The 24,368-nt window shown below is 63.2% G+C and overlaps 2 protein-coding genes and 1 non-coding gene across 9 annotated transcripts; all 3 read right to left on the reverse strand.

Moving 5' to 3' along the window:
* Positions 1-469: 469 nt before the first annotated feature.
* Positions 470-15,897, reverse strand: ZDHHC8 (zinc finger DHHC-type palmitoyltransferase 8). 6 transcript variants are annotated; one of them, XM_067699851.1, is made up of 12 exons: positions 15,537-15,672; positions 15,073-15,322; positions 8,717-8,838; positions 8,476-8,549; positions 8,142-8,314; positions 7,836-7,938; positions 7,314-7,405; positions 7,011-7,152; positions 6,697-6,817; positions 6,514-6,623; positions 4,206-5,206; positions 470-1,377 (listed from the first exon to the last, which is right to left on the reverse strand). In XM_067699851.1, the coding sequence occupies exons 2-12, from the start codon at positions 15,174-15,176 to the stop codon at positions 1,152-1,154; spliced, it is 2,268 nt and encodes a 755-aa protein (XP_067555952.1). In that variant the 5' UTR covers positions 15,177-15,322; positions 15,537-15,672; the 3' UTR covers positions 470-1,151. The 6 variants fall into 6 exon arrangements, with proteins under 6 accessions (XP_067555952.1, XP_067555948.1, XP_067555950.1 ...); XM_067699847.1 differs by having other exon boundaries at positions 8,392-8,549; positions 15,537-15,670; XM_067699852.1 differs by lacking the exon at positions 470-1,377 and adding an exon at positions 1,893-2,508 and having other exon boundaries at positions 8,392-8,549; positions 15,537-15,668.
* A 2,280-nt stretch (positions 15,898-18,177) lies between these two features.
* On the reverse strand, positions 18,178-24,259 carry RANBP1 (RAN binding protein 1). 2 transcript variants are annotated; one of them, XM_067699860.1, is made up of 6 exons: positions 24,102-24,259; positions 22,904-23,040; positions 21,235-21,392; positions 19,774-19,902; positions 19,049-19,114; positions 18,178-18,590 (listed from the first exon to the last, which is right to left on the reverse strand). In XM_067699860.1, exons 1-6 carry the CDS (start codon positions 24,114-24,116, stop codon positions 18,475-18,477), a joined length of 621 nt encoding a protein of 206 aa, XP_067555961.1. In that variant the 5' UTR covers positions 24,117-24,259; the 3' UTR covers positions 18,178-18,474. The 2 variants fall into 2 exon arrangements, with proteins under 2 accessions (XP_067555961.1, XP_067555960.1); XM_067699859.1 differs by lacking the exon at positions 24,102-24,259 and adding an exon at positions 23,635-23,772.
* Positions 18,881-19,006, reverse strand: LOC137204280 (small nucleolar RNA SNORA77). Its single transcript, XR_010933510.1, has one exon. It is a non-coding gene; the product is annotated as a small nucleolar RNA SNORA77 (small nucleolar RNA).
* Positions 24,260-24,368: the final 109 nt, after the last annotated feature.

Genomic DNA, 24,368 nt, shown 5'->3' on the forward strand with positions numbered 1-24,368 from the left:
CACAGGAGGCTTTGCCGCCTTCTGAGGCGGATCTTGCAGTGAGGGTCCCTGCCTGGTCCCTAGGGTCCCACTTGCAGTGGCGCCCCTGCCTCGTCCCCCAAGCCCCATCCGCTGCCAGGGCAGCCTCTCCACAGGACGCCCCCAGACCGCCCTGGCCACCAGAAGGGCTCTGAGCAGAGGGTGTGCAGAAGGGGCTCCACTGAAAGTGAGACCCTCAGGCCTCATCCCTGGGACTGGCGGACCTCGGAGATCAGGGACCCTTCACATAAGCCTGTGGCTCTGCTGTCGCTTCACATAAGCCACATCCCTGTCTGGCTGACCACCCCCCCTTCCCAAACCACCCAGCCACCACCCGTCCCCTGGCTCCTGTTCCCTCCCCACCCCAGGGTCCCTGTCCAGTCCAGCCTCCTGGCGCTTCCCAGAGGCTTGGAGGACAGGGGGACCACGCTGGTGGACAGAGCCATGGAGGTAAACACCAAAAATTTTATTTAGTGCATTAAACTGGGGCGGGGCAATACCTTTCAGAACAATAGAGAATAGCTTTGTGGCTGCTCACCCCCAAGTGGGAGAAACAGAGCTGCTGCCCAGGCAGAGGGGACGGCCAGGGCCCAGCCCTGCCCCTGCGAGCGTCCAGGCCCAGCCGGCTGGGGGCTGCAAGGCTGGGGGTGGCAGGGCCCTCTGAGCTCGCCAGGTGCAACATCTCAGAGTGAAGGAGTGAAGACCACCGGGCAGGGCCGGTGGGCTGGGGTCTCCTCCAGCTGGCAGCTCCAGGAGCTTAAGGCATCTGTTCATGTGCTGGGTGCAGGGAGCGGGGAGTATAGCGACCTGCAGGGGTGACCTGAGACCCCCACCCAGCCCAACCCACAGAGGCCGGGGCTCCCTGGGAGGAAGTGGCGTGTAAAGTGCTTGGTCAGGCAGGGGGATCAGGTGATGGTGACACCCGGGAAGGCTGTGCTGGTCCCAGCAGCTCCAGGGCCCCCACCTAGGGTTTCGAACCCTCTGCAGCAGGTGGGGACTTCCTGAGCTGGGAGGGCACAGGGTCACGGGCCCTGGTGGGCTCGGGGTCAGTCAAGGTGCCGCTGGTGGAGACGGGACGCCCAGCCCACACCCTAGGGTCCGCGGCAGCCTGGCCTCTTGGGCCCCGGAGTCTTCTACTTGGTGTCCCGCTCGGGCCCTGAGAGGCTGGGGAAGAGGCTGGAGGCGGCCAAGTGTAGACGGCACACGGCCCCCCGGGGGGGCGCCCCAGTGGCCGGGCTCCAGGGGACCCGCAGTGACGGGCGGTCCACAGGGAGGCCGAGGTGGCACAGGTGCAGGCCGGGGGGCACCCTGGGCTGGCCACGCCGCCCCCATCCACGGCTGCAGGTACCGATCCGCCCCCTGCGGGTTGCAGCGTCCCGTGAGAGAGAAGCAGAAAGGCGGAGGTCAGCAAGGGGCAGAGCTGCCCGGTTCAGGGTCTGAGGACCCACTGGCCTCCCACACATGGCCAGCCCCTGCCCCGGTCCCCCAGCCCCTGAAAAGCTGTGGATTCCCGACGCCCCCACCCCGGACACTTGCAGGGGGAACGGGAGATGAGTTCCAGTCCGCGCAGCTGCAGGACGGGCAGGCACTCCCTGCTCCTGGGATCCCGGGGCCCCTGGGGCAGCTGCAGTCCCAGCTTCTCTCCAAACGTCCTGTTACTGCCAGGGATGACGCAGACCCAGGGAAACCTCACGCTGGTCAGCCAGAGAACCACCGGCCAGCCCCCACCCCCCAGGCCTCCAACTTGGCTTAAGTCCACGGAAACGCCCACGCAGAACGTCCACGCCCAGACTATCTGCCACCACCTCTCCCGGAGCCTGACGCCCTCTGCCCCCGCCCGGAGCCCCTGGCCTTGCTCAAGGAAAGGATCAAAATGACTCTTTTTCTTTTTTTAATAAAATTATAGATATATAGATGTAGATATAAAAACATAAAACAGACACAACGCAAGCGGACGCTGCCGTGTGCTTACTCTCGGGTCCCTGGCGCCAGACAAAACTCCGACCCCTCCCCGATGTGCTTTCCACGTGGGCGCCCAGGCTCCAGCAGGGCCTGGACTTTGCATGCCTCGGGTGGGGGTCTCCAGTTTGCAGGGAGGGGACTCGGGGTCGCGTGGGCCCCCTGTGGCGGCATCCGGCCTCCTGTGCCCGCTCCCCCTGCCCCCATCACCTCCCACAAGAGCATAAAGCAAAGATTAAGGCTTCAATTAAAGCGAGTTTCCGGGCAGTGGGGGCAGCGGGGGCCCGAGCGTGAACACATGGGACGTGGCATGGCAGCTCAGCGCACAGACACGGGGACGCGCCCACCAGCTGGGCGAGACGAGACACACGGAGCCAGGACCCCACCCACAGCTGGCTGTCCGTCCGTCTGTCCATTTGTGCACCTGTCCGTCAGAACCCAGAGCAGTCCCGAAGCTGGGTGCCTGTGGGCCGGGCCTGGACTCCCTGCAGAAGAGTGGGCCTTGCCAAGCTACAAGCTTCCAGCGGGTCCCTGAAAGGCAATGGTTAGGAGCAGCTGGGCGGTGGGGCCCTCGGTCTGGGAGGACGGCCAGGGGCCCAGGCCTCTCTGTCCATCTCTGGGCCACAGTGACCCATGTGTAAGGGAAGTGGGTAGGGACTGGCCTGGTGACAACCTGTGCAGTCCACGCCCCCTTGCTGCCCCAGCTCGCGGGAGCAGGGCCACCAACACGCAGATCCTGCAGCCTCATGGCCCTTGGCCCAGCCGTGCCCTGGTGAGCAGATGAGTGGATGCACGGGCTGAGGACGAGGGATAGGCCCGTGGAGGCGTAGTTCTCCTCCCGCTGATGCGTCCACACCAAGCCTGGGCCTCCTCTCCCGGGGTAGAGAAGTTGGGAGGGGGGCAGCCGCTGTGGGGGGGGGTCTTGGCTCCCATGGCACCACGGCGACGGGTGGCAGTCAGTCCTCACACCGAGATCTCGTATGTGGTCCCACCCACGCCGGACACCTTCTTAACGAGCGTGTGCCGGGCGGGGCTGGCGGAGGGCCCTGGGGGGCCGGTGGCAGGCCCCAAGCGGGCCAGGCCCGGGGACTGCCCATTAAGCTTACTTGGGGGGGTCTTCAGCTGAGGGTGGTCCCTGCATCAAAACAAGCACACACACGCACACACACGGTGAACACGGGACCATGGCAGGACAGGGGCCAGCGGAGGCAAGAGGACAGAGGACACAGACACAGACGGAGCACTGGGCAGCCCCTGCCTCTGACCCTGGACGGTCCCACACGGAAATGGGTGGGGGAGCAGAACCTGCCAGGGGAGGGCCGTGCTGTCACAGGACAGACAGATGTCAGAATGGCTGCCATCCCCTCCCAGGCCTCTCGGCACAGACCACAGAACACAGGGACGCCAGGTGGATGCTGGCCAGGCGAGTCCCTAGACCCTGCCCTGTCCTGGTGCCCTGAGCTGGGAAGCCCAGCAGTGACGATGTGGCCTCTTCCCTGCTCCCTCCAAGGGAAACGAGGGGCTGCCCTTCTGCCCTCCAGCCTGCCCAGCACTGACCAGTAGCATGGACCTCGCTGCCCAGCATTCATGCAGGCAGGAGCCCCTCCCTCCCTGGGCTGCCTCACAGCTGCCCCCTCTGGGCCTGTCACACGCACAACAGGAACCTCCTCGTCAACTGAGCCTGTGCTCACGGCAGCCAGGTGAAGCCCTGATGAGCAAACGTGCCCAGCAGCTGCTCAGCTCTCGTACGTGGGCCTGGGACCAGCCTGCCCTTCTGAGACTCAGTTTGCCCATCTCTGAGCAGGGAAGCCCTTGCTTCCTGGGGCTGTGTGCCCCCCGAGGGCCAGGACCGTGGTGCCCAGAGTGGCATGTTTTGCTGTGGGAGGAGGGTCACCCAGACTTGGCCTTCTGGGCATGGACAGTGGCATCATCTCTAGAGGAAGAACCCTAGGGTCCCCCACATGCTGGGTCTGTGCCAGCCAGGGGAGAGTGTGGGTGTTGGGCTCAAGATGCAAATTCTCCTGCCCCTGGTCCCAGGACATGCCAAGGCGCCCTTGGAGCCGGGCTACCCTCACACTGGCCGCCAGGATCCTCCAAGGTGGGTGAGGCCCACCCCCCTAGGTAGCCTCAGGCCTCCTGGGCAGCCCCCACGTGCTTGGCCAAGAGGCCCTGCAGGCAGCCAGACACCTGCCCTGTGCCCAGCAGCTGACCGCACCCTGAGCACCCACCTCTGCACAGACAGCGAGGGCGGCGGTTCTGGGAGCTCCGCTTGGATGAAGGCGACGGCTTTGGGGCCCACGTAGGAGGGCGAGCGGGGAGTGCTAGGTGGGGACGGAGGGACCTGGCGCACGGGCGACCTGTGCGAGCCGCTGGCAGGCCGGGCCCCCGGGGCGCCACTGTTGGCCAGGTCTGCCTGCAGGGAGGAAGAGGAGGTCCGCGGCGCTCGGCTCATGGCGCTGGACAGCGAGGACAGCGACGCCTGCAGCGCGGGGTTGCGGGCGCCCCCGAAGCCGGGCCCAGCCACCAGGTCGTCCCTGGAGCTGCAGCGCAGCGCGGGGCCACGGGGGCCCTCAGACAGCACGCTGGCCTGCTGCAGGCTATAGGAGCTAGGTGCGTCGTAGACGCCCGAGTCGCCAAAGAGCGAGTCAGCCTGAGAGCGCAGCAGCCGCTCACGCTCCTCCCTGTCCTTGCGCTCCTGGATGGAGGCCATGATGGTCCTGGACAGGTTGTCGTAGCGCACAGGCGAGGGCTCCCGAGGCCGCAGGCCCAGCACGGGGCTGAAGCTGCGGGGCGGGGGCCGTGGTGGGTCGCCCGCTGCACCCGCGTGCAGGTAGGGTGAGCGGTAGCTGGCTGCGCCAGCTGAGGGGTGGGCCGGGCACGTGTGGCCCCCGGGAGAGCCAGGGTTTAGCAGGCTGTCGTAGGACAGGCTGCCGTTGCGGTTGGGCAGTGCGTGGGGGGCAAAGAGGCCACGGTGGGGCGTGGGGGGCCCACCCTCAGAGCGCAGGGGCTGCAGGGCCACGTGGTCCCCGCCCCGCCGGCTGGCGGCTTTGAGGCTCAGGGAGCGCAAGGCGCCTGAGAAGGTGTCAGCAGCACTGAGTGGTGGGGATGGCGGGTAGGCCGCATGCAGGCCACTGGGCGGGTAGTCAGGGACATCCAGGCTGGGCTCGGATGCAAAGTCCAGGCTGTGGATGCTGTCCTCCCCGAGCGTCAGGGAGTCAGTGCCCGTGACCTGCAGGGGGAGATGGCGCACATCCATCTTGGCCCACCCACCGTGCCCTGCCCGCTCACCAGGTGCTCTGTGCCCACTAGGAAGTTGCAATCCCGGTGGCATCAGGGATGGCGGCAGGTGCAACCGACGAGCTGTTCCCAGAAGCTCTCTATCCCCTGCGCCCCACGGAGGGAAGCGGGGAAAGGGTGGAGCAGAGCCGGGGGCCCCAGTATCTCTCCAGGGAAGGCTGTGCATCTGCTCCAGCCCAACTCCCCAGGGAGAGGAAGGGGCCTTGGGGCAGGCTTGGGATCAGGACCTCAGAGAGACTTAACCACACAGTGACCCAGGGCCTCTCCCAGGCAGCCCACGGCTGAGGGTCTGGGCGGGCAGTGCAAAGCAGACAGCAGGGCAGTGCCCTCAGAGCCCAGCAGCCCAGGGGGTAGCCACAGTGACAGAGAGGGGCCTTTTTGATTCTCCGTGATTCCAGGCACACAGACTTGGACTGGGACAAGAGCCTGCAGAACCTCAAAACCCAGAAGGCGCATGGGTGGGGACAAATGTGGCCTCAGGGCACTTGGCCAACCAGCCGGACCCTCCATGGGACCCAGGACAATCCCAGGAAGGAGGCAACCCACCTAAGCCCCCTCATTCCAAGAAGGGCCACCGGACACTGGCCAGGGAGGCCCAGACTCACTGCCCTGACCAGCAGGCCCCAGAGGCAGGGTCAGGAAGGATATCAGTCCTGGAGGGAGTTCCCTGGGAGAGAGGGGCTGGTCCAAGTGTGCTGGCTCAGCCATGGGCCTGCCCTCTGGTGGCATGAAGGAGGCAGGCAGCCTGGGAACCTCAGGGGTCTGGGTGTCTGCTCAGGCCGTCCGCTGCTCCACGTGAACGCAGAGAATAAACGTGCTTCCTCAAACAATCTCAAATTCCTCTGAAGCCTTCCCGAGGGCCCTGAGGACCTTACAGAGTGACTAATTGTGGAATTCCAGGCATCCTGGCACACAGTGCCCCCGGGGGCAGCGCCTAGAGCCAGCAGGCAACACTGGCCAAGGGCTGGGTGGCTAGGACTGCCTGTGCCAGCCCCTCCCAGGACACCTGCCCCAGCTGGGATGCCCACACCCTCTGTGACCCAGGCGGGTCTTTCAGGGGTGAGACCTGGGTCGTGGCCTTAGATAGGATTCCTTGGGAAGTGGCCTCCAGGGTGTGGCGAAGTCTGGGGGCGGGGCTCTGGAGTTTCCCGGGGTCCGGGGGGCGGGGGGGGGGGGGCTCTTGGGTGGAGCCTGCGGGGCGGGACCTCGGGACCTCTGGGCAGGGCCAGGCCTCCTCACCTGCTCACCCGGCCCACAGAAGGGCGCCTTGGTACCCGTGGGAAAGGCGGGCCGGAACTTGTACATGGCGGGTGTCGGGGGACTGGTCCTCTGCGCCGACAGGGCGCTCTCTGGGGAAGATGGACCACTGTCAGACTGGGATCAGTCTGTGCCCCTCCCTCCGTTTGGCCGCCCCCGCCTCACCAGCACTGCCGGGGCGTGGGGTCTGCAGGTCGCTGCCAAATGTGCCAGCCTCCGCCTTGGGGGGCAGCGGCGGCCCCAGGTCCAGCGGCTTCTCATCCAGCCGGTCCAGGCTGCCCTTGGACTGGGAGGGGGCACGGTCAGTGGTGTGTAGGGTACAGGCCACGGGCAGGGCTTAACTGGGGACTCCATCCTGAGGCCTGGGACCTAGACTTCTCCCCGATTCCACCCAGTCCTTCCCCCTTCTACTCTTAGGCCCCTCCAACCTGACCACTTCCCACCTCACCCCATCCCTTACCCCACCCCTGGGCCCCCACCTTGCTGTGGCCCAGGCCAGCCTTCAGCCCGTTGTCACTAAGCTTGACCTTGAGTGGTGCGGCTCGCTCCAGGAGCTCCGGCCGAAGGAAGGGCGGCTTCAGGCGAGCGGCAAGCGGCAGCCGGGGCGGCTCCACCACATACCTGCACCAGGGCCAGAGGGGTCAGTGGCCAGGGCAACCTGGCCTGAATGCATGCCAAGGGCAGGACCCCACCTGCCAAAAGCAGAAGTGGATCAGGCTGAGGGCCCATGGCTGCCCACCCCAAACCCCGAGGAGGCCCACTGGACACCCGCCGGGCCTCACCGGGGCGCCAGGGGGCTGCACAGCACGTGCTCCACGTTCCCATAGCAGCCGCGGGTGAAGGGGTTCACACCCCCACGGAACTTCCCCGTCACCTGTGGACATGGGACCCCTCAGCCAGCCTGGCCAGCCAGGGTCTGGCCAAGGAGGGCAGGGGGACAGGCAGGGACAGCAGGGGTTCCGCAGAGGTGAGTTGGGCAGGGTTAGCCCAGGGGTGCCCCCAACCCAGGTCACCAGGGTCTGCCCCTGCTGTGGAATTTCTGGGCTCTGATTCACTGGTGGTTGCAGTGCCTACAGATGGGGGCAAGGAGGGGGACAGGGCAGGTGAGACCCCACATGCCAAACCCCACCTGGGGTCTCCAGGGCCAGAGCTTCCCCTACCACAGCTGCACATCAGCCGAGGGCCCCGGCCCTGCCCCGCCCCCCCCACCCCAGTCCCTGTGCAGCCCTGGCTCCTCGCTCAGCCCATCGGGGACCCTCCCATGCCCAGCCCCATCACTGCATGGCCCCACCCAGGGTCTGCACCTGCTCATTGGTGGTGCGGCCCCGAGTGACCAGCACCACGTGGAAGCCAGTGAGGCCGATGACAGGGATGAAGAAGAGGCCGGCCACACACATGACGGCCATGCTGGCCCGTTAAGGCCAACGGCCGTGGGTGAGGATGGAGCAGGCACCTGTGGACAGACTACCCGCCCCTCCCCACCGCCCGCTCAGGGAAGGAGACCCACTCCCTGGGGACTTCTGGGCTGTCGACCCACCCCTCCAAGCCTCGACTTCCCCTGTGAGAAGCGTCCCCGGTCCACACCGCCTTTGTGGTCAGGCCAAGGATACGTGATGGTGGTGTGCGCGGCGCCCAGCCCCTCGGCGTGGTTCAGCACGTAGACCAGGCCGAAGGCTACGACGCCCACCATGTGCGCACTGAGCGACAGCAGGAACAGGAAGAAGTAGCGGTAGTTGCGGCGCCCAATGCAGTTGTTGACCCAGGGGCAGTGGTGGTCGAAGTCCTGGGCAGGAACAGCGCGTCAGGGCACACGGCGGGCAGGGGAGGAGGGCGTGGGCTGGGGGCGGGGCAGGCGGTCACCTCCACGCAGTTGTCGCAGACGCTGCAGTGGGAGCAGCGCGGCGGGCGGTAGAAGTGGCAGGTGGCGCACCATTTCATACGGACCTGGATGCCCCGCACATCCACGTTCTTGTACAGCGGGGCCCGGAAGTCATCCTCCTTATCCTCGTCCTCATCCGCTGTGGGTCGGGGGCAGCACGAAAGTGACTTCCCTGGCAGGAGAGCCCCTCTCCAGCCAGCCCTTCCCACCCACCCCCCACACCGCCCCCAGCCAGACTCTCTTTTGTCAGCCACTCACACTCTAGCGAAAGTCAGCCAGATGAGCTACCCCAGCACAGGGCCCTACCTCGGGGGAAGACGCCAGGGTCCATGAAGGTGGCCATGCTGAAGTTGGCCAGCACAAAGAGGAAGAGGATGCCATTGTAGACAGGAACGGCTGGGGACACAGCTCGTGTCAACCATGGGCACCTGTGTCGGACAGCAGTGCAGAGCTGGGTCTGGGGGTGTGGCAGGTGTGTGGGGAGGGGACGCGGGGCAGAGGAATTAGGCTTGGCCACACGCGTGCAGCGCTCAGCATGGCAGTCAGGGAGACCACTGTTGCCACGGGCCCACTGCTTCTCTACTCAACCCTCAGGGGCTGTGCACAGGCTCCGTGTGTGCCAGCCCTGACCCAGACACCCCTGAGCGCCTGTTAGGAGCTCAACCCCCCGTTGAGCAGACTGAGGCTCAGGGAGGCCCATAGGCCAGAGCCAAGCCGCGTCCTCCTGCCCCAGCTGGGAATCGTTCCGGGTCCCCTGCCCTTGATGGGGAGACAGGAGACAGGAGGTGGGAACCCAGGATGGGAAAGGAGCTGGCTCTGCCCATGTGCTCTGACGGGTAGAGGCCAGTGAACTGCCGGGCAGCTCAGGCCAGTCCTGGGCCTCACCCAGACCTGTCCCCAGCTTGGCAGGATCCTGTTGCCAGGGAGATTCTGGGGTGTGGTGTGGGGAGCCCCAATCCTCGGTCGGTAAATGCATGGGGGGTTCTTCCCTGCTCTTCCCTGAGGGGTGCAGTCTCAGGGCCTGGGCCCTGGGTGCATCCCCACCCAGGCTGCCTCTTCTTTTTAATTTGTCACCTTATTCTCCATAGGGCAGTGCAAAATACTTGGAGACTAAAAGCATGGCGCCTCCCACCCCTCCGCCATCTCTCATCACCCCTCGCCACTTGGCTCCAAGGCTGCCCCCTCTTCCATGAAGCCTTCTCAGATTGATGGCTCCCTGCAAAGGTCTCACACGCCTCCCTGGTGGACACTCTGGCACAGAGAGCATCTTCCTCAGGACTGGAGACTCACCAGTCCTCAGGCACATGGCCTGTGACCCCCTGCCCCAACTCTGTGGTGGGTTTCTGCCCACTAGGCTGCTACGAAGCCCCTCTGGCTTCAGGCTCACCATCTCTCCCATGGCTGCTGTGATAAGCAGGGGGCACCCAGTGGGTCTGCTTCCCTCCCCGCACTCAGGCCCTCTGTGTAGCTGGGGGGCCGGTGGGGATCCCCTACACCAGACTTGACCATGTGGACAGGGCATTGTGGCCACCTGCAGAGTGAGTCGTGCCCGTGGCCCTGCCCGCCCCCATGGCATACGCCGGCCACACTGGTGCCCACGCCTGCCTTGGCCAGGAGCCAGCCCTGCCACCCCAGCAACCACCTCCATGGTAGCGGAACTTCTCTATTTTTAGTGGAAAGCAAGAGGCTATTTAAAGATTCCGCTCCCACGGCAGGCAGCACACTCGGCAGGCTGGGAGCCGTGAGTTGCCCCTACCTCTTCTCCAGAACCCGCCGTGGAAGTGATGCATAGTCTGAGGACACGGGGTCCTCTGCCAGGAGGCCTTCCTCCACCACCCCTGACCAGGCGGCCCAGAGCAGATACCTTCCATACTCCCCACCCCTGCACGCTGGAGCCTGGCGTGCAGACAGCGCTCAATGTATGTTTGTAACCTCCGATCCAATGTCATTTGGCAGGATGACGGTGGGTCCCTGAGGCATGGTCTGCCCAAATGGGTGGGAGGGGGCTAGGAGCCCAGATGCCGGTTAAGACAGGTGAGAGAGAGCCAGGCACAGCCAGAACCTGGGAGAGGTGGGCACCGCGGACCCACCCTGGTGCTGCGAGCCAGCTCCCCACGCGCCTGCTGGGAGGGCTGACCATGTAGTCTGTGCAAAAGGAAAGTGTGGCTCTCAGGCACCTGCACTGTCGCACACTGGGGAGCCAGCCTGCTCTCGAGAGGAAGGAACCGGCCGAGAACGGACAGACATGCAGACACGTGCAGCAGGCAGGCGGGCGCTGAAGGCGGGAGGACGTGGGACGGGGGCCGAGCACGGCCCTTCATCATCGCCCTCCAAGTTTTACCGGCAGATGTTGAGAGCCCACTGCCCACCGGCCTGCTCAGTGAACCATGCATCCCACCCTTCAGGCTGGGGGGCGGCGCTTCTGTCATCCCCATTTTACAATCAAGGGTATCTGAGGGCTTGTCACCCAAGGCAGGGACTGAACCCCCGCCCCGGAGGCCCACACTGTTTTGTCCTCCCTGGGCCTTGATGACCCTGAGTGACACAGTTGGGGCTGGGGAGAGCAGCAGCTGCAAGGTGATGGAGTAACGCTTGCAATGAGGCTCTAGACGGCCTCTACCCAGGGTGGACACCACCCACCCACTGCATGCGTGGGCAGCACATACCAGGGAGGGCAGGGTGGGGCTTTAGCCTGTGCTGGGCAAGTCTGGGAGGGCATGGGTTCTCTGACTGGGACCTGAGCCACTGCACCCTCCACTCACCACCTCCAGCCCCCAGGCTTCACTCAGACCCAGGATCAGGCACTGGCACGCATTCTGCCCCCCCATCCTCACCCCAGGGGTCTCTACCCCCAGGCTGTGCCATAAGAGGGGCTGAGGCCTGGGTCATGCCCAACAAGGACTAGCTCACTAGCCAATGCTGCCAGGGCCCAGGAACGGCTAAGTAGGGGAGAAGACAAAAGAACACACGCACATCCACATGAACATGCAGGGACCCATGCATGCACACGTGTGTAGCACACATGCAGACACACACAATGCTCCAGGCGTACATGTGTGGATACTGCACAAGCATGCATACACACACGCACATGTGATCAACACAAAAGGCACGTGTGTGCTGACGTGTGTATGGATATGCACACTCGTGCACACAATGGCACATTTGTACCCTCATTCACACACAAACACAGATGCAGACTTGCCCCTCCTCCACTGACCCACACACCCCAGCCCTCTCTGGACATCTCTCAGCTCCCTGTGGGCTGGGCAAGTGTGAGGATGTGTGAGGACACGCGAGCTCCGTGGGCGAGGCCTGGCAGGCAGCACTGCTCCGGCCGCCTGAGTCTGTGCCAGGCTCCAGGAGCACCTCTCTGCCCTCAGGGATGACACCCCACTCCCCTCCCAGGGAATGGTGTGCTCCAGGCTCGCCCTGCCAGGCAGGGGTTGTACACTGCCCACTGGTGGCAGACACACTGCAGGCCCCTCCCCCGGGCCGGCCCCCCTCCTGAGCCTCCACCATGGCCCAACCTGGGCCGGCGGGAGACACCGCCCAGCAGGATGGGGTTCTGCAGCGTAGCATGCTGCCTCGGCTAAATGCAGAATGGAAAATTTTAACTCAGACGTTTTCACTTAAATCAGGTTCTTCATTAACATTGACTAATGAAGCTCACACACGGGACACCCGGAACCAGAGGGTCTGCGGCTACTCTGCCTGGTCCAGCCAGGCAGGGCCTCTGGCCACATGCACCCACCCTACAGACACCCAAGCGGATGGGGAAACTGAAGCTCAGGGGACCAGGGGTACACACAGCAAGTCCTGGCAGGGGACTAACACCAAGTGTCCCCCTCCCCATATGGTCCCTGCCAGCGGCTCCATCCACCTAGGCCCGCCGCAGGCTGGCTTGGTCTTGGACTGGAACTCTCACTGTCCTAGGCTGGGCCTTGTGGCTGACTGGGCCTCTAAGCATAGGGAGGGCTCAGGCCCATCCTGGGCACCTGCCATGACATCCCAGAAGTCAGCCCACTGGCCCCAGACAGAGACAAGACAGTCCAGTGTCGGCCCCAGGCATGGGTATCCCACCAAGCAGCCCTGGCCCTCTGATGTTCACAGGGTCCCTGTCGTTCTGTAAGGTGGCTCCAGGAGGAGGAAGGGAAAAGGGCAGAGACCTGGCCTCGGCACTCTCGGACACCTCCCAGCACCTGACCCGGCCTGACGCTGAGCCTTCTGGGGTCCAGGGGGACAGAACTGTACCAAGAACCCAGGAAGGCTTCCTGGAGGAGGAGGGCCACCAGGAACCTACCCTGAGGCCTGCTACCCATCCTCGTGGGGGGACACCCCCAGCTCTGGGCCTCCTCCCTACACCCCAGCCTTTCCTGGTGACATGTCTGAATGTCCTGCTGGCCGAGCCCCTCAGAGAGCTGGCCCAAGGGAGGGGTCTTTGGTCCTCTAGGCCTGGGCTCCCCACCCTGAGTGACACCCGGAGCTGCTGTCTACGTGGACCTGTCTCAAAGGAGCAACTCATATTTACTGAGTATAGAGCGGGCGCCGGGGACCACTCAGCTTCCAGTGAAGTCCAAGGAGCAGAGCAGACAGAATCCTGTGGGGCCCCGAGGGCAGGGTAGGAAGGGCCCAGGAGCAGGTGTCTGAGTCTGCAGTGGGCCTGGGATCAGAAACAGGGCAGAGGTGTGGGTACCGGGGTGACGAGAGGCCTGTCCCAAGAAGGGGACTGCTTGGCCCCCTGCTTACCCGGAATCAGCCCACTGTGGGTGGTGTCATTGGGCCTGGGCTACCCAGCAGACCCCCTCAGGAACTACAATGCCTTCAGAACTGGGCTGGGCGCCAGCCAGGGTCCTCAATGGCCATTTAGCCAAGGAATGTGGCCGTGGGGTGCAGGGATCCCTGTTCCAGGGGGCGAGTGAGGGTCCCTTGGCAAGATGATTGCTGCACCTGGACGCCGGCTAGCACCCCTGCACCTCCATCTTCCGCATGGTCTCTCAGGCAGAGTGAGTCACTCAGGGCAGGATGCAGGGCACACCTGTGCTGCCCTGAGGCAACCCCGAACCTCTCAGCGCTGGATCACTGAACCCAGAACCCAGAACCCCAGCAGTGAGAGCAGAGGGAGGGTAGGCAGCCTCCATGCCCAGCCCCTAGGGCAGGTTGAGTTCACAGGACAGTAGGGACCCTCTGAGATCAAGGGAAGGCTCAGGACAAGCACCCTTCAGGGGGCCTGTGTGCACCTAAGGGGAGAGGAGGTGGGTGAGCTCCCTGGGGTGGGGTTGATCTCAGTTGCTTGTTGAACTTTTCCCCAGCGTTTCACAAGTTCTCATTAGAGAACACATATTCCTTTTAAAGTCAGGACAAATGCTGAATTTCATTTGGGGAGTGAGAAACCAGAACCAGCACGTGGAGGCCAGGCTGCAGGGAAGCAGGGCCCAGACTCCCGCAAGACCCCTGCCCAGGCCCCACCCTCCAGAAGCCTCAGCGGGACGCATCCCACCTCGGCCCGCGCCCGCTGCCCACAGCCTCATAGCCAGCAGCATCTGAGTGACAAGAACAAGTCTGCTCGCCAAAGCCAGAAATAAGCCTGTCCACACAGGCCTTTTTTAAACATGCTGTTGGCAGCCTGTGGTGCCCACCCAGCCCAGCCTCCAGGTCGGGGCTCGCCTACCTCCAAGGTGCCCAATGCAGCCTTCCATCCTTGTGCTGCTGCCCTCGCCCCGGCTAAGGTGAAAGGGTACCCGGCTGGCTTCTGCCCACCCCCGCCTTGGAACAGATGCCCCACTGGCTGCGGCCACCCCAAGCCTCAGGTCCCCAGGAAGGCTAGAGTGGTTGCTACTCTGGTGACCTGGCTGTGTCCCAGCCTGGGACTTGTGGCAGGAGGTGGTCGCAGACCTGCATGGCTGAAGCCTGGGGTCCCCAACCCTTCCCTGTGCCTGAGGAGCCCTGGGGAGGGGGGTGGCACAACAATGCAGAGGGAACTGTGGTCAGCGCCTGCCCTGGTCTGCACGGGCCCGGGACCTACCTGCCCTCTGCCTCAAGGGTCCCAGCGCCCACTGAGGCCAGTGTCCCTGGGTGTGGCCTGACCTAGGCCTCCAGCTGTGACCACTGGACCTTCCTGAGAAGGAGGTCAAGAGAAGGCAGAGGGCACTGCCAGGCCAGCGTCGGTGGTGGCCATGGGGCAGGCACGTGGCAGCCGGGCCAGGCCACACCTACGCGGGAACTTGGCTCTGGCCTGGGGCCGGACAGCTGGGAGGGCACTTGAGAGTCGTCCTTGGCTCCTAGCAAGGAGGGCTGGTGGCTCTGGGCGGCCCCCCTCCCCTCGTGGGGAGGGCAGGGCTGCAGCCACACCCTGGGCAGCCCCCGCACGCACTCCCTTGCCCGGGCCAGCGCCTCGCACCCAGGGCCTGCCTGGTATGCTCACAGGGTGGCCATCGGACACCAGTGTCCTCACACCCAGGTCTCACCTGTCCCTGACACCCCAGGAAGGGCACGCTCGTGGCATCAGCCTTGGTCCAGAGTGGGGTCTCACATTGCCCACGGCCCTGGTGCCCCAACCCAGCCCAGCCCGCCAGCCCAACCCCGGCCCTGGTCCCTCCAGGCCGCGTCCACCGCTGTGCGCAGCCCTGCCCCTTCTGGCCCCAGCGCCGCGGCCGACTCACGTGAACACGAAGAACAGGGTGCTGGAGCCGACCAGCAGTGCGGCCGCCGTGGCCACCGGGATGTACTTGGCGGGTTTGAGGCGCGTCCCGGGGCTGCGGGGCATCCTGGGCACCGCGCCGCCGCATCCCTCCCCGGGGCCGGGCGGGCGGGGCCGGCTGGACGGGCAGGACCCAGGCAGCAGCGGTGGCAGCAGAGGAAATCCCACCTCCCGGGCGGCGGCGGAGACAGCGTGCTGATGTCAGCGCGCCCCTTAAGGTGGACCAGCGGTGAGGGGCCGTGGGGCCGGGCGGGGCCCCTCGCGACAGCCGGCCCCTCCCACCTGCCCGGCCTGCCATCTCCCTCCTCCTCCTCCTCCCTCTGAGCTCGGGGCAGAGCCGGCGGCGGACCCTCCCGCAGCGGGGCCTCTCCTCCAACTCCAGGCTGGGAGCCCGTGACCCTCAGAGGCCATGCGGCCGCCGCACACCTGAGGTCTTGCCCACCGGGGTACACACGGCGACCGCCAGGCCTCCTGTCCCCAGCCCACAGGCCGCGGCGCTGGAGCATGTAGGTCCCTTCCGGGTCCCTGTTTGCACAGATCTTTCCCTAAACACCTCGGAGCTCTTCCTGGGTAGGGCCTGGCCCCTCCCATCTGGAGGAACACCCCGCCCACCCCACCCGCAGCATTTATGAGGGTGGGGGATTGTCACACTGCAGGGGCACCTTGGTTGTTTATCCCCTGCCCACCTCACAGCCCTTGAGCCACAGGGCCAGCGGGCAGGGTAAGGAGGGCGGGTCTGCTGGTCCCTCTGCATCCCAGCCCAGGCTGCAGGCCTCCCAGGACAGAAAGGAGTGCCCCTCAGGAAGGGCCGGGCACCCTGCCCGTGCCTGGGATAGGCCCGCGGGCGGGCCCACCTCCTGCAGGAAATCCCACCCCTCCAGCACCGCCACTGCTGTCGCTTAAGGTGGACCAGCAGCCTCGCAGTGCTGGGCCGCGCGTGGGCGGACCACAGCCTCCACAGTGAGGACCGGTCCCTGGGTCCTCTGTTCTGAAACCAAGACCCATCTGCCCCCTCCCCAGGTCAGAATCCATGTGGGGCCCTCGCCCTCCCTGGCCCTGGGCATCTGCTTCTCTACAGCCAGAACCCCGCGCAGGCCAGCGGCCACCTCCTCAGGCCACCTCCTTGGGCCACGCTGCACAGGCCCTGGGACTCCTCAGACTGGAAGACCCCACCTCGCCTTAAGGTCCTAGCCCAGCAGGCAGGGCCGTGAGCTGTTAGAAAGGAACCTGGGCTTGGGGGCCAGAACAGAGGCATTAATGCAGCTGCTGGACAGCAGAGGTGGTAATGGGCTTCCTCCCACCACCCCAGTTACAGCCTCTGCCCTTCGGGGAGCCCACCCACCCCAGGAGGCCCGGGGCCCAGAGGTGAGCGGAGAGCAGACACCTCCTTGCTCTGCCCGGGCTGCCTCAGCCTCTGGTGGCCTCAGGGCCTGAGGACACACTGTAGCCCTCCGCCACCCCCTGGGCCTGGCCCTGGCTCCAGCTCTTCTGTGGCCCAGCACACGGAGGCCCCCAGAGGGCCTCCAGGTCTGTGCGGGGTGAGAGCTGTGCAGTAAGCACCTGTCGCTGGGCGTGGGCAGGAAGGGCATGTGTCCCCCTTGAAGAGGTCCCTGCCGACTGCCTGGGCAGAGGGGTCCCGGGTGGGGCGGACCCAGTGAGGCCATGGCCCAGGTGTCCTCTCCTGAGCACAGCAGAGTGCCTGAGCTGCAGGCCAAGGGACTGACCTGGAACAGAGTGGCCATTTCGCGCCCCACCCCCACCCCATCACACACCCCATCACACACCCCCTCGCCTCAGGGAGTCCACCTGGACATACACTGGCTGGGGGCTCAGAGGAGCCCCCCCAGTGTCCCCGATTGTCCTGGCTGCCACACCTTGCAGTGCAGCCTGGTCACAGCATGGCTGTGCCCCAGCCACCCTGAGGGGCCGCCCCGCTCAGGGTTCCCCCCTTGGAGACACATCTCCTCACCCAAGAGGAGGGAAGTCAGCCTGGCGTTTTACAGCAAGTGGAATTCACCATGTACTACAGCCCAAAGCAGAGACGTTCCACGTCCCTTCTGTGCTGGCAGGGGTGTCTGACCACCCTTCCCTGGAGGACCACGGCCCAGCAGCAGCCTTTCCGGTCAATGCATCGTGACCTCCACCAGCATCACGACTGAAATGGGGAGGTGCAAAAGCTTCCATGTCCCTCCCTGGGCCTCCCTGGGAGGCAAGGACCACCACAGGTGCCTGGCAAGCAAGCGAGGGCTTGGGATGCCAGCACGTGACCAAGGCCAGCGAGGTCTTCAGTTTGGCTTCCTTTGGAGGTGCCTCCACCAGAGGTGCCAAGGAAGTGAGGTTTAAATGGGACACAGGACACAGGGAAGACAGGCCAGGGCTAGGCCATGATGGAAGCCTCTGATAGGTGCTCCAGGGTCGGCTCCTGCCAGGCTCCTTCCCCTCCCCTGTGGGAGCTCCTCCGAGCCCGGGTGGTCTCCCGGGACACAGGCCATTAGACCGTGTGCTTGGAGAACCTCTCTGCTGCTTAGGCCTACCTGCCTTACAGGACAAACTCCAAATGGCACTAACCCGCTTGCAGCCCTGAAGTCCTCCCTTACTGAAAGCTCCTGCAGATGTCCCCAGCCTCCACCCAGACGGAGGGCCAGGAGCACGTAGACAGGTCTTCTCCGAGGATGGCTGTGGGGCTGAGCCCCGCCTGCACCCAGCACCAGGCCAGATGTGCGAGCTGTGGATGGGTGGCTCTGCCAGGACTGAGGGCCAACGAAAGATGCCCAGCCGAAGGCAGGGGACCCACTAGGTCTCTTTGTGCCGCAGTCAAGGGGACCTGGTGGGCTTCCTCTCTCCCCCAAAGGCCAGGAAAAAACCTCCCTGCTCCTGGCCATGGGGCAAAGCAGGGCTGTTTAGGTCTCCAGGACAGCACTGGCTTCCCCAGGCCACCTGCCCCACCAGCACCAGCTCAGACGCACCGCGGCCCAAAGGCCACACAGCAGAGCGTGTGTGACAGCCAACGGGGCAGGAACCCACTGTCCCAGGATGGGGCCGACGCACACATGGTCCTGCCTCCATGCAAGTTTCAAACGTGTTGTTTATTTGCTATTTTGATGACTATAAATAAGTGTTTCCACTATGGAAAAGAAAGTTAGCACAGTACATTCTCACGACTGGGTAATGGATTTTCTGAAGTCGTCTTCATTACGGCAAAAACTTAGAAAAAAACAACCTGAATGTTGGAAGTCAGTTCTTTATATAAAGTCCCTTGTAAAAACAAAACAGAATAAAAACAAACCAAAAAGAAGGGTGCAGGGCAAAATTTAAAAAAAGAAAAAGGGAAAAGACAGGGAGAAAGAACACAACGGGAGCCGACTCATTGCTCCTCCTCAGCCACCTCCTTGGTCTCGTTCTCAGGCTCCTTGCCCTCCTTCACCGAAAGAGCTTCTAGCTTCTCAGCTACTTTCTCGGCACTATCATTTTTGCCAGATCCTGCCAAGACACAGGAACGCAGTAAGAAAGAATCACCGCTCTGCCCAGCCGCGTGGCAGCGGACAGACCACTTCCCTGTGTGCCTCCAGGTAAACACGTGCTCACGCCTGGGACCCCACTCAGGATGCTTGGCGACCAGCATGGGGCCCTGAGTAAGCAGGTGACCACGAGGACCTCTCCAAGCCCCTGCAGCCCCTGGGAGACTCCAGGAGACGTCGTGACTTGGCTGCTAGGCCAGGCCAGAAAGCACGTGCACGGGGCCCCAGTGGCTGGCTTGCCCCTCAGAAAGCACCCGTGTACCGGGGTGGCTGCATTGCCCTTAACAGGTCAAAGTGGTCACAACCTCCCGGAATGCTGCTGTGGCAGACAGAAAAAGCACCCGCCTGGGGCTGCAGTCAGGTGCAGAGTGAGTCTGCAGAGCCCCCCCGGGCGCCCGCCACCCCATGGGCATCTGGCACCTTTCTTTTCTCTCTCTTCAATCTCTTTCCTGCATTCTTCAAACTTCGTTTTGAATTTCTGTGCATCTGCAGAGGTGAGAAAAGATACCCCCTTAAGGTCCCTGAGCAGTGAGGAGTAAGTGTCCTGGTGGGTCTGAAACTCCAAGATTCATAAGGCCTATCCCAGGCTGCCCCAACCCTCCACCTCCCTGCCTGACTTGGCACCCATCTGGGCAGGGCAGGGTAGCCTTGCTCCTGCCAGGCGCTCTGCTCTCTGCTCCTGCAGGCCCCATTCCCAGAGGAGAGGCGAGGTCCACTCAGCACTGGATGTTCAGTTACTGGGGTGCTGAGCCCCAGCACCCAACCAACCCCCCAGGGCCCACTGGGTGCTGCTTTTGACAACCCGAGCTGGAAAGATGTCCCAGCAGGGGAGAGGTCTGCCTGGGCACTGCCCTTGCTGGCACTCAGGCCATGGTGAGAGAACAGGTCGGCCCTGGGCAGACTGCCAGCACAGGCCCCTGTGAACTCAGCAAAGGAACCACACTGTCATGGACTCAAGAGTCTGGGCAAGACCTCGAGGGCACCGAGATCCCTTCCCCGAGGGCCCATCAGGCAGGGCAGGAACAGTCCCCACCACACGCTTCCCAGCTGCCGTCAACTCTCCCAGGAAAGCAACAGCACTGGCGTCTGCAACCAAACCGCTACACCGTTAAGAAGCAGCGGCAGGCTGGCCCAGGCCTGCTTACTCTCGGCGTTAAGGAAGCGGATGGCCAGCAACTCCTGCTTGGGGCACTCGTCGGCGAAGTCTGCGTGGGTATTCCAGACCCAGGCACGGTCACTGCCTGCGTTCGGCTTCAGCTCCATCATTGGCGTGACTGGAGAGAGAAGCCCCATGAGGATGGTGCAGCTGTCAAGCTGGCCCACCCACCCTGACCCCTGAAGGCCCGAATTGGGGCAAAACAGGCCTGGTTTGGGGTTTGCCAACCAGGTTCAGACAAAGTCCTGTGGGGTCTGGATTTTACCCAAACCTCTGAAAACATCCTATGTTCACTTAAAACCAGGACCGCCCTGAATCTGGGAACAGGGTGGCCCATTCCCTGACCACGAGGACACCTCAGCGAGGGTTTCCAATCCCAACTCAGCCAAGGCCTCCAATGCCACCATGGTTGCTCACACCCAGCCCCACGGCCCTGCCCCTGTCTGAGCAGCCCCCAGACCCAGCGCAGACATAGGCCACAAGGCCTGGTGCGCCCAGCCCTTCCAGTGAAGGGCACCCACCACGTGGCTGTGTCCATGCTTGGCCACTCCATCTGGGACCTGGCCCACAGAAAGTGGGGAGCGGCAGAGGAGCAGAAGCCAGGAAGTGGAGTGATCACCCAGGAAGGCCATGGTCAGACCAGGGCAACCACTCTCAGCCTTGCACTGTCCAGGGACACCACGGGGAACGAGGCCACCAGAAGTGGACACTGAGGGCCTCGTGACCTGCTCGTATGTCACAGAAGGTTGAGCCACGGCCGGGAATAAGCACAGCTGTCCATCTTCTCAGACCTCGCACAGACTCAAGGAGGACGAGCTCCCCAAGAAACAGGAGCACCCCAGAGCCACGCTCACCCCACGGCCCTGGCAGAAGCCTCCTGAGATACAGGACATGCCCAGCCCCAGGAATACGTCACATTCTAAACCGAGAACGTCATCCCAGCCCACAGACACCCAGTGATCCTGCATTCCTACAGGGCACCAGGCCTGGGACCCACCTGCAGCTCACAGCAAACAACCCAGTGACTGGCCTGGCTTTGGGAAAAGCAGGGAGTCAGGGAAAACCCCCAGGGAAACACCTCAAATTGGGTTGGAAGACAAGGACCAGGCCAGAGCCGATGGCCTGGGCAGGGTGGGAGGACCATGGGGCAGGGACATGGAGTCTGGCCCGTGAAGGCCGGGGGACTGTGGCGCCAGGAGGGCCCTCCCTGCTCATCTGGCCACATCACCCTCCAGGGCTGCTCCCTCTGGTTCTTGCCAGGGTCACCTGTGTGCCCAGAGGAGGGGCCCTGCCCCACCGGACACTTTTGCTTCCAGACACACACTCGCGGCTCCAGAGCAGCCCAATAACCAAGGGACTGAAATGGGGGGAATCTTACTGTCACCCCTTCGCCAGCCAAGCTGCAGGTGGCTTTCCCTGGACGCCCCACACTGTGCCCGGGGCCACCTACTGTAGTGGTTGGCGCAGATCTTGAGGGTCTTGTCCCTGCGCATGAGGAGGCGGATGGTCCCCTTCTCCTTGTGCTTCAGCAGTTTGACGTCCCCGGTGCCCCGCTCCTTCCACTCCGGGAGGTCGTTCTCTGAAGCGAACCGGAACAGCTTGGCCCGCCTTTGAGGAAAGCCATTGAGCGAGGGGTTAGGCAAGCACGGAAGGGGACAAATGAGCCTGCGCCCGTGGCATCACGAGACACCCTTGCCTTTCTTTTTACTCCCAGAACCACAAGTCAAGATGTCAACAAAAGAGTGAGGCGGCTCAACAAACTCCAGGTTTTTACTTCACAATAAAAAAAGAAAAAAAAATCCTAGAAGTTGCAACGTATTCCAACAGAAGTCCTGACCTCTCAGAGAGCCCACCACGTCCTGGGCAAGGCTGCAATCATGGGACGGGGGGCTCCCTGGCGTCCCCGGCGCCACAAGGGCAGCACGGAAGTAGGCAGGAGCCGAGGAGCCTTCCCTCTGCTGGGAAGACGGGACTGCAGGCCTCTGCTCAGGCCGCCAGGCTCTGGCCCAACAGCCTGCCTTCCTGTCCAGAGCAGCCCTGCCCTTTGCTTCCCCACAGGACCCCAGCTCAGCCGGTCCCTTTCCTGTGGAAGACTCTGCTCTCCGAACTCAATTCTGTCAAGGGAGATGCATCCTCAGGAAGAAGCCCCAGGCCCATCATGACGGCCCCACCCCCCTCAGGATGCCAGGAAGTGCAGCAACATTTCTATGCAGATCAGAGATCCAGAAAACCAGTGTCTTTATGGAGCCGCCCAGCACCCTCTGAGACTCAAGGGGTGCAGACAGCTTCTCCTTCCCCAGGCCCTTGGAAGTGGTGGGGAGGGGCTGGTCTCTCCAGCCTCCCTGCCTTAGAGGGAGGAGTCGCAGTGCTGGGATCCCCTCTGCTTCCCTCCCCTGACCCACAGCAAAGCACTCAAACCATAACCTGGCATCTTGGACAGAATTTGAATGGGTGGAGAGTCTGCTTCCCCCTGATTTCCACTAACTTGTAGCTACATTAGCGTCTCCTGCGATCCTGCGTGTCCGCGCGGTGCCGTCACTTTGTTGCACACATCTGGATGCACGGCTTCTGTGACCACTGCTTCAAAGTGACACAGCCACCGTAGCTTCTTGTTGAAAGCACCAAGAATCACGTATGATTTTTAAAGAGTAACTTTAATGACTATAGCACCGCCCACTCTCATTTGTAATTCCAGGCATTGTTTTGTATACTAAAAGTATTGAATTGGAAATTCATAAACTTCAAAATACCCCCACATTTAAGGAAAAAAGATAATAGCAAAGACCCAATGCTCAACCAGTGGCAGGGGTCTGAGAGAGTCTTAGAGGCAAGGGTGGCAAGGACAGGGGTCTTGGGGAGATGTCCCTTGTGGACAGAGCAGTGGTAACATGACACCTGGGAGTGCCCATGCCCTCCCCAGGACTGGCCTCAGGGCAGCAGGGACACCCAGGACCTAGGAATAAGTTGATTCTAACAACAGCCTTGATTTCCACATGGGAGTAGCCATCACAAAACTCTCCGTGTGGTTAAAGGTCAAGTCAAGATCCTGACACCCATAAAAACCAGTTACTATCTTATACTAAAAATGCCTACTTCTGAAAAGACACCAACTTACTTACATTTTAAAAAGCTCCTCTTCATCTTCTTCCAGCGTTTTAATTTCTTGCTCAGGAAGAGAAACTATTGGTTCAAACTGGGGGTCATGGTTGGACTCGTCGGCATTCTCGGTGGAGGTGTCGTGGTCCTCGTGCGTGTCCTGTGGAGGAGGGTGGAGATGTGACCCTACTGGCCATGCCAGAGCTCACCAGTGGCCACAGCCATCATCCCCACTAGTGAAGGGCCTCACCACAAAGCAAGGGATTAAAAAAGCCTTTCAACCCAAAGCTTTTCTCTGGGATCTGCAGTGAGACACCGGACTCCGACACCCTCCCCCAGATGCAACAACCACACCTGCACAGACTGGTCTCCCTAAACCCTGAAACTCCCAGTGCCGGGGAGAAACTGCCCCAGGCTCCTCATCTGCAAGATGCAGATGCTGGTACTGCCACGCACAGACTAAGGACACGATGATGGAGAAAAGAGGGCCTAGAAAGAAACACTACCGTTAAAACAAAGCAACCCTTTGAGTTTTTACTGGTTGAGAAAAATCTGTGTTCTTGCTTAAAAGGAAAAAAAGTTGTGATGGATCTGCTAGCGTTTATACAGGACTCACATTTCTGCCGGTAGTTATACCTAGGTTGGGAAAATTACGTTTAAAATTCAAAAGAATTCACATAAGAGCTACAGAATTCTAATCCAGTACAAAGAACTAACTGTAGAGCACAAAGGATCATGTTTTAGATTGTCTCACGGAGCACGTGGCTTGGCAATCCATAACTCGGGAGAATAAGACACCCAGACTTAGCTCCCGGGCTCTGCCCAGAAACGCAGGCCTTCGCCGACTCCTCGGCCGGATCGCACCGGGCCGCACGGCCACCCCCGGGCCCCCGCCGCCACAGGCCACCCGCCGGGCCGCGCGGGAGCGGAGGCCGGTGGCGGCTCGGGGACCAGCACCGGATGAATGGGGCTTTGCGCGGGCCCCGGGCGGGCGGGGGCCGTCTCGGTGCGGGGCCCTCGGGGATCGAGCGGGAGGCCTGCGCCTGCCCGCGGCCCGGCGGCCAGGAGTGAGAGCGAGGCCCGGCCGCCCCAAGGTCACGCGGCCCCGCGCCTGAGCCCGCTGGCCGGCGGGGGTTGGCGGCGGCACGGGCCTCCCACGTGGCCGCCGGCAGCGGCTCCGGCCCGCCCGGCCCCCGGCCCAGCCCGCCCAGCCCGGCCCACCTTGGCGGCCGCCATGGGCGCGGCGGCGGCGGCGGCTCGGCTGCTCGGTCGTCGCGGGCTCCGCGGCCTCTCGGCGACTGGTCGCAGCTCCTTCCTCCGCGTCTGGCGCCGGCACCTCCCGCCCGCCCTCTCTTCCCTCCGCCCCGCGACCCGAACCCCGACCCCTGACCCCGGCGGCGGGAAACGCGCCGCGATTCAAAACCAGCGCAGCTTTATTGGCTCAGGCGGCGGACACTCTCATTGTCCAGCCCGCCCCGCGCTTCCCGC

The sequence above is a fragment of the Pseudorca crassidens genome, chromosome 12 (genome assembly GCF_039906515.1).
Source record: "Pseudorca crassidens isolate mPseCra1 chromosome 12, mPseCra1.hap1, whole genome shotgun sequence".
In the NCBI taxonomy this organism is placed as follows: Eukaryota; Metazoa; Chordata; class Mammalia; order Artiodactyla; family Delphinidae; genus Pseudorca; species Pseudorca crassidens.

Bases quoted from the DNA above. Each gene is read 5' to 3' on its own strand.
- ZDHHC8 (XM_067699847.1), bottom strand. From the start codon at position 15,176: ATGCCCCGCAGCCCCGGGACGCGCCTCAAACCCGCCAAGTACATCCCG. The intron at 7,406-7,835 runs GTGCAGACCCTG...CCATGTCCACAG, and splicing joins GCCGCACCACCAATGAGCAG to GTGACGGGGAAGTTCCGTGG. The intron at 7,153-7,313 runs GTGAGGCCCGGC...GCCCTGGTGCAG, and splicing joins TGCAGCCCCCTGGCGCCCCG to GTATGTGGTGGAGCCGCCCC.
- RANBP1 (XM_067699859.1), bottom strand. From the start codon at position 23,658: ATGGATTGCCAAGCCACGTGCTCC. The intron at 21,393-22,903 runs GTAAGTAAGTTG...CTTTCCTCAAAG, and splicing joins GAAGAGGAGCTTTTTAAAAT to GCGGGCCAAGCTGTTCCGGT. The intron at 18,591-19,048 runs GTGCCAGATGCC...GTGTCTTGGCAG, and splicing joins TGAAGAGAGAGAAAAGAAAG to GATCTGGCAAAAATGATAGT.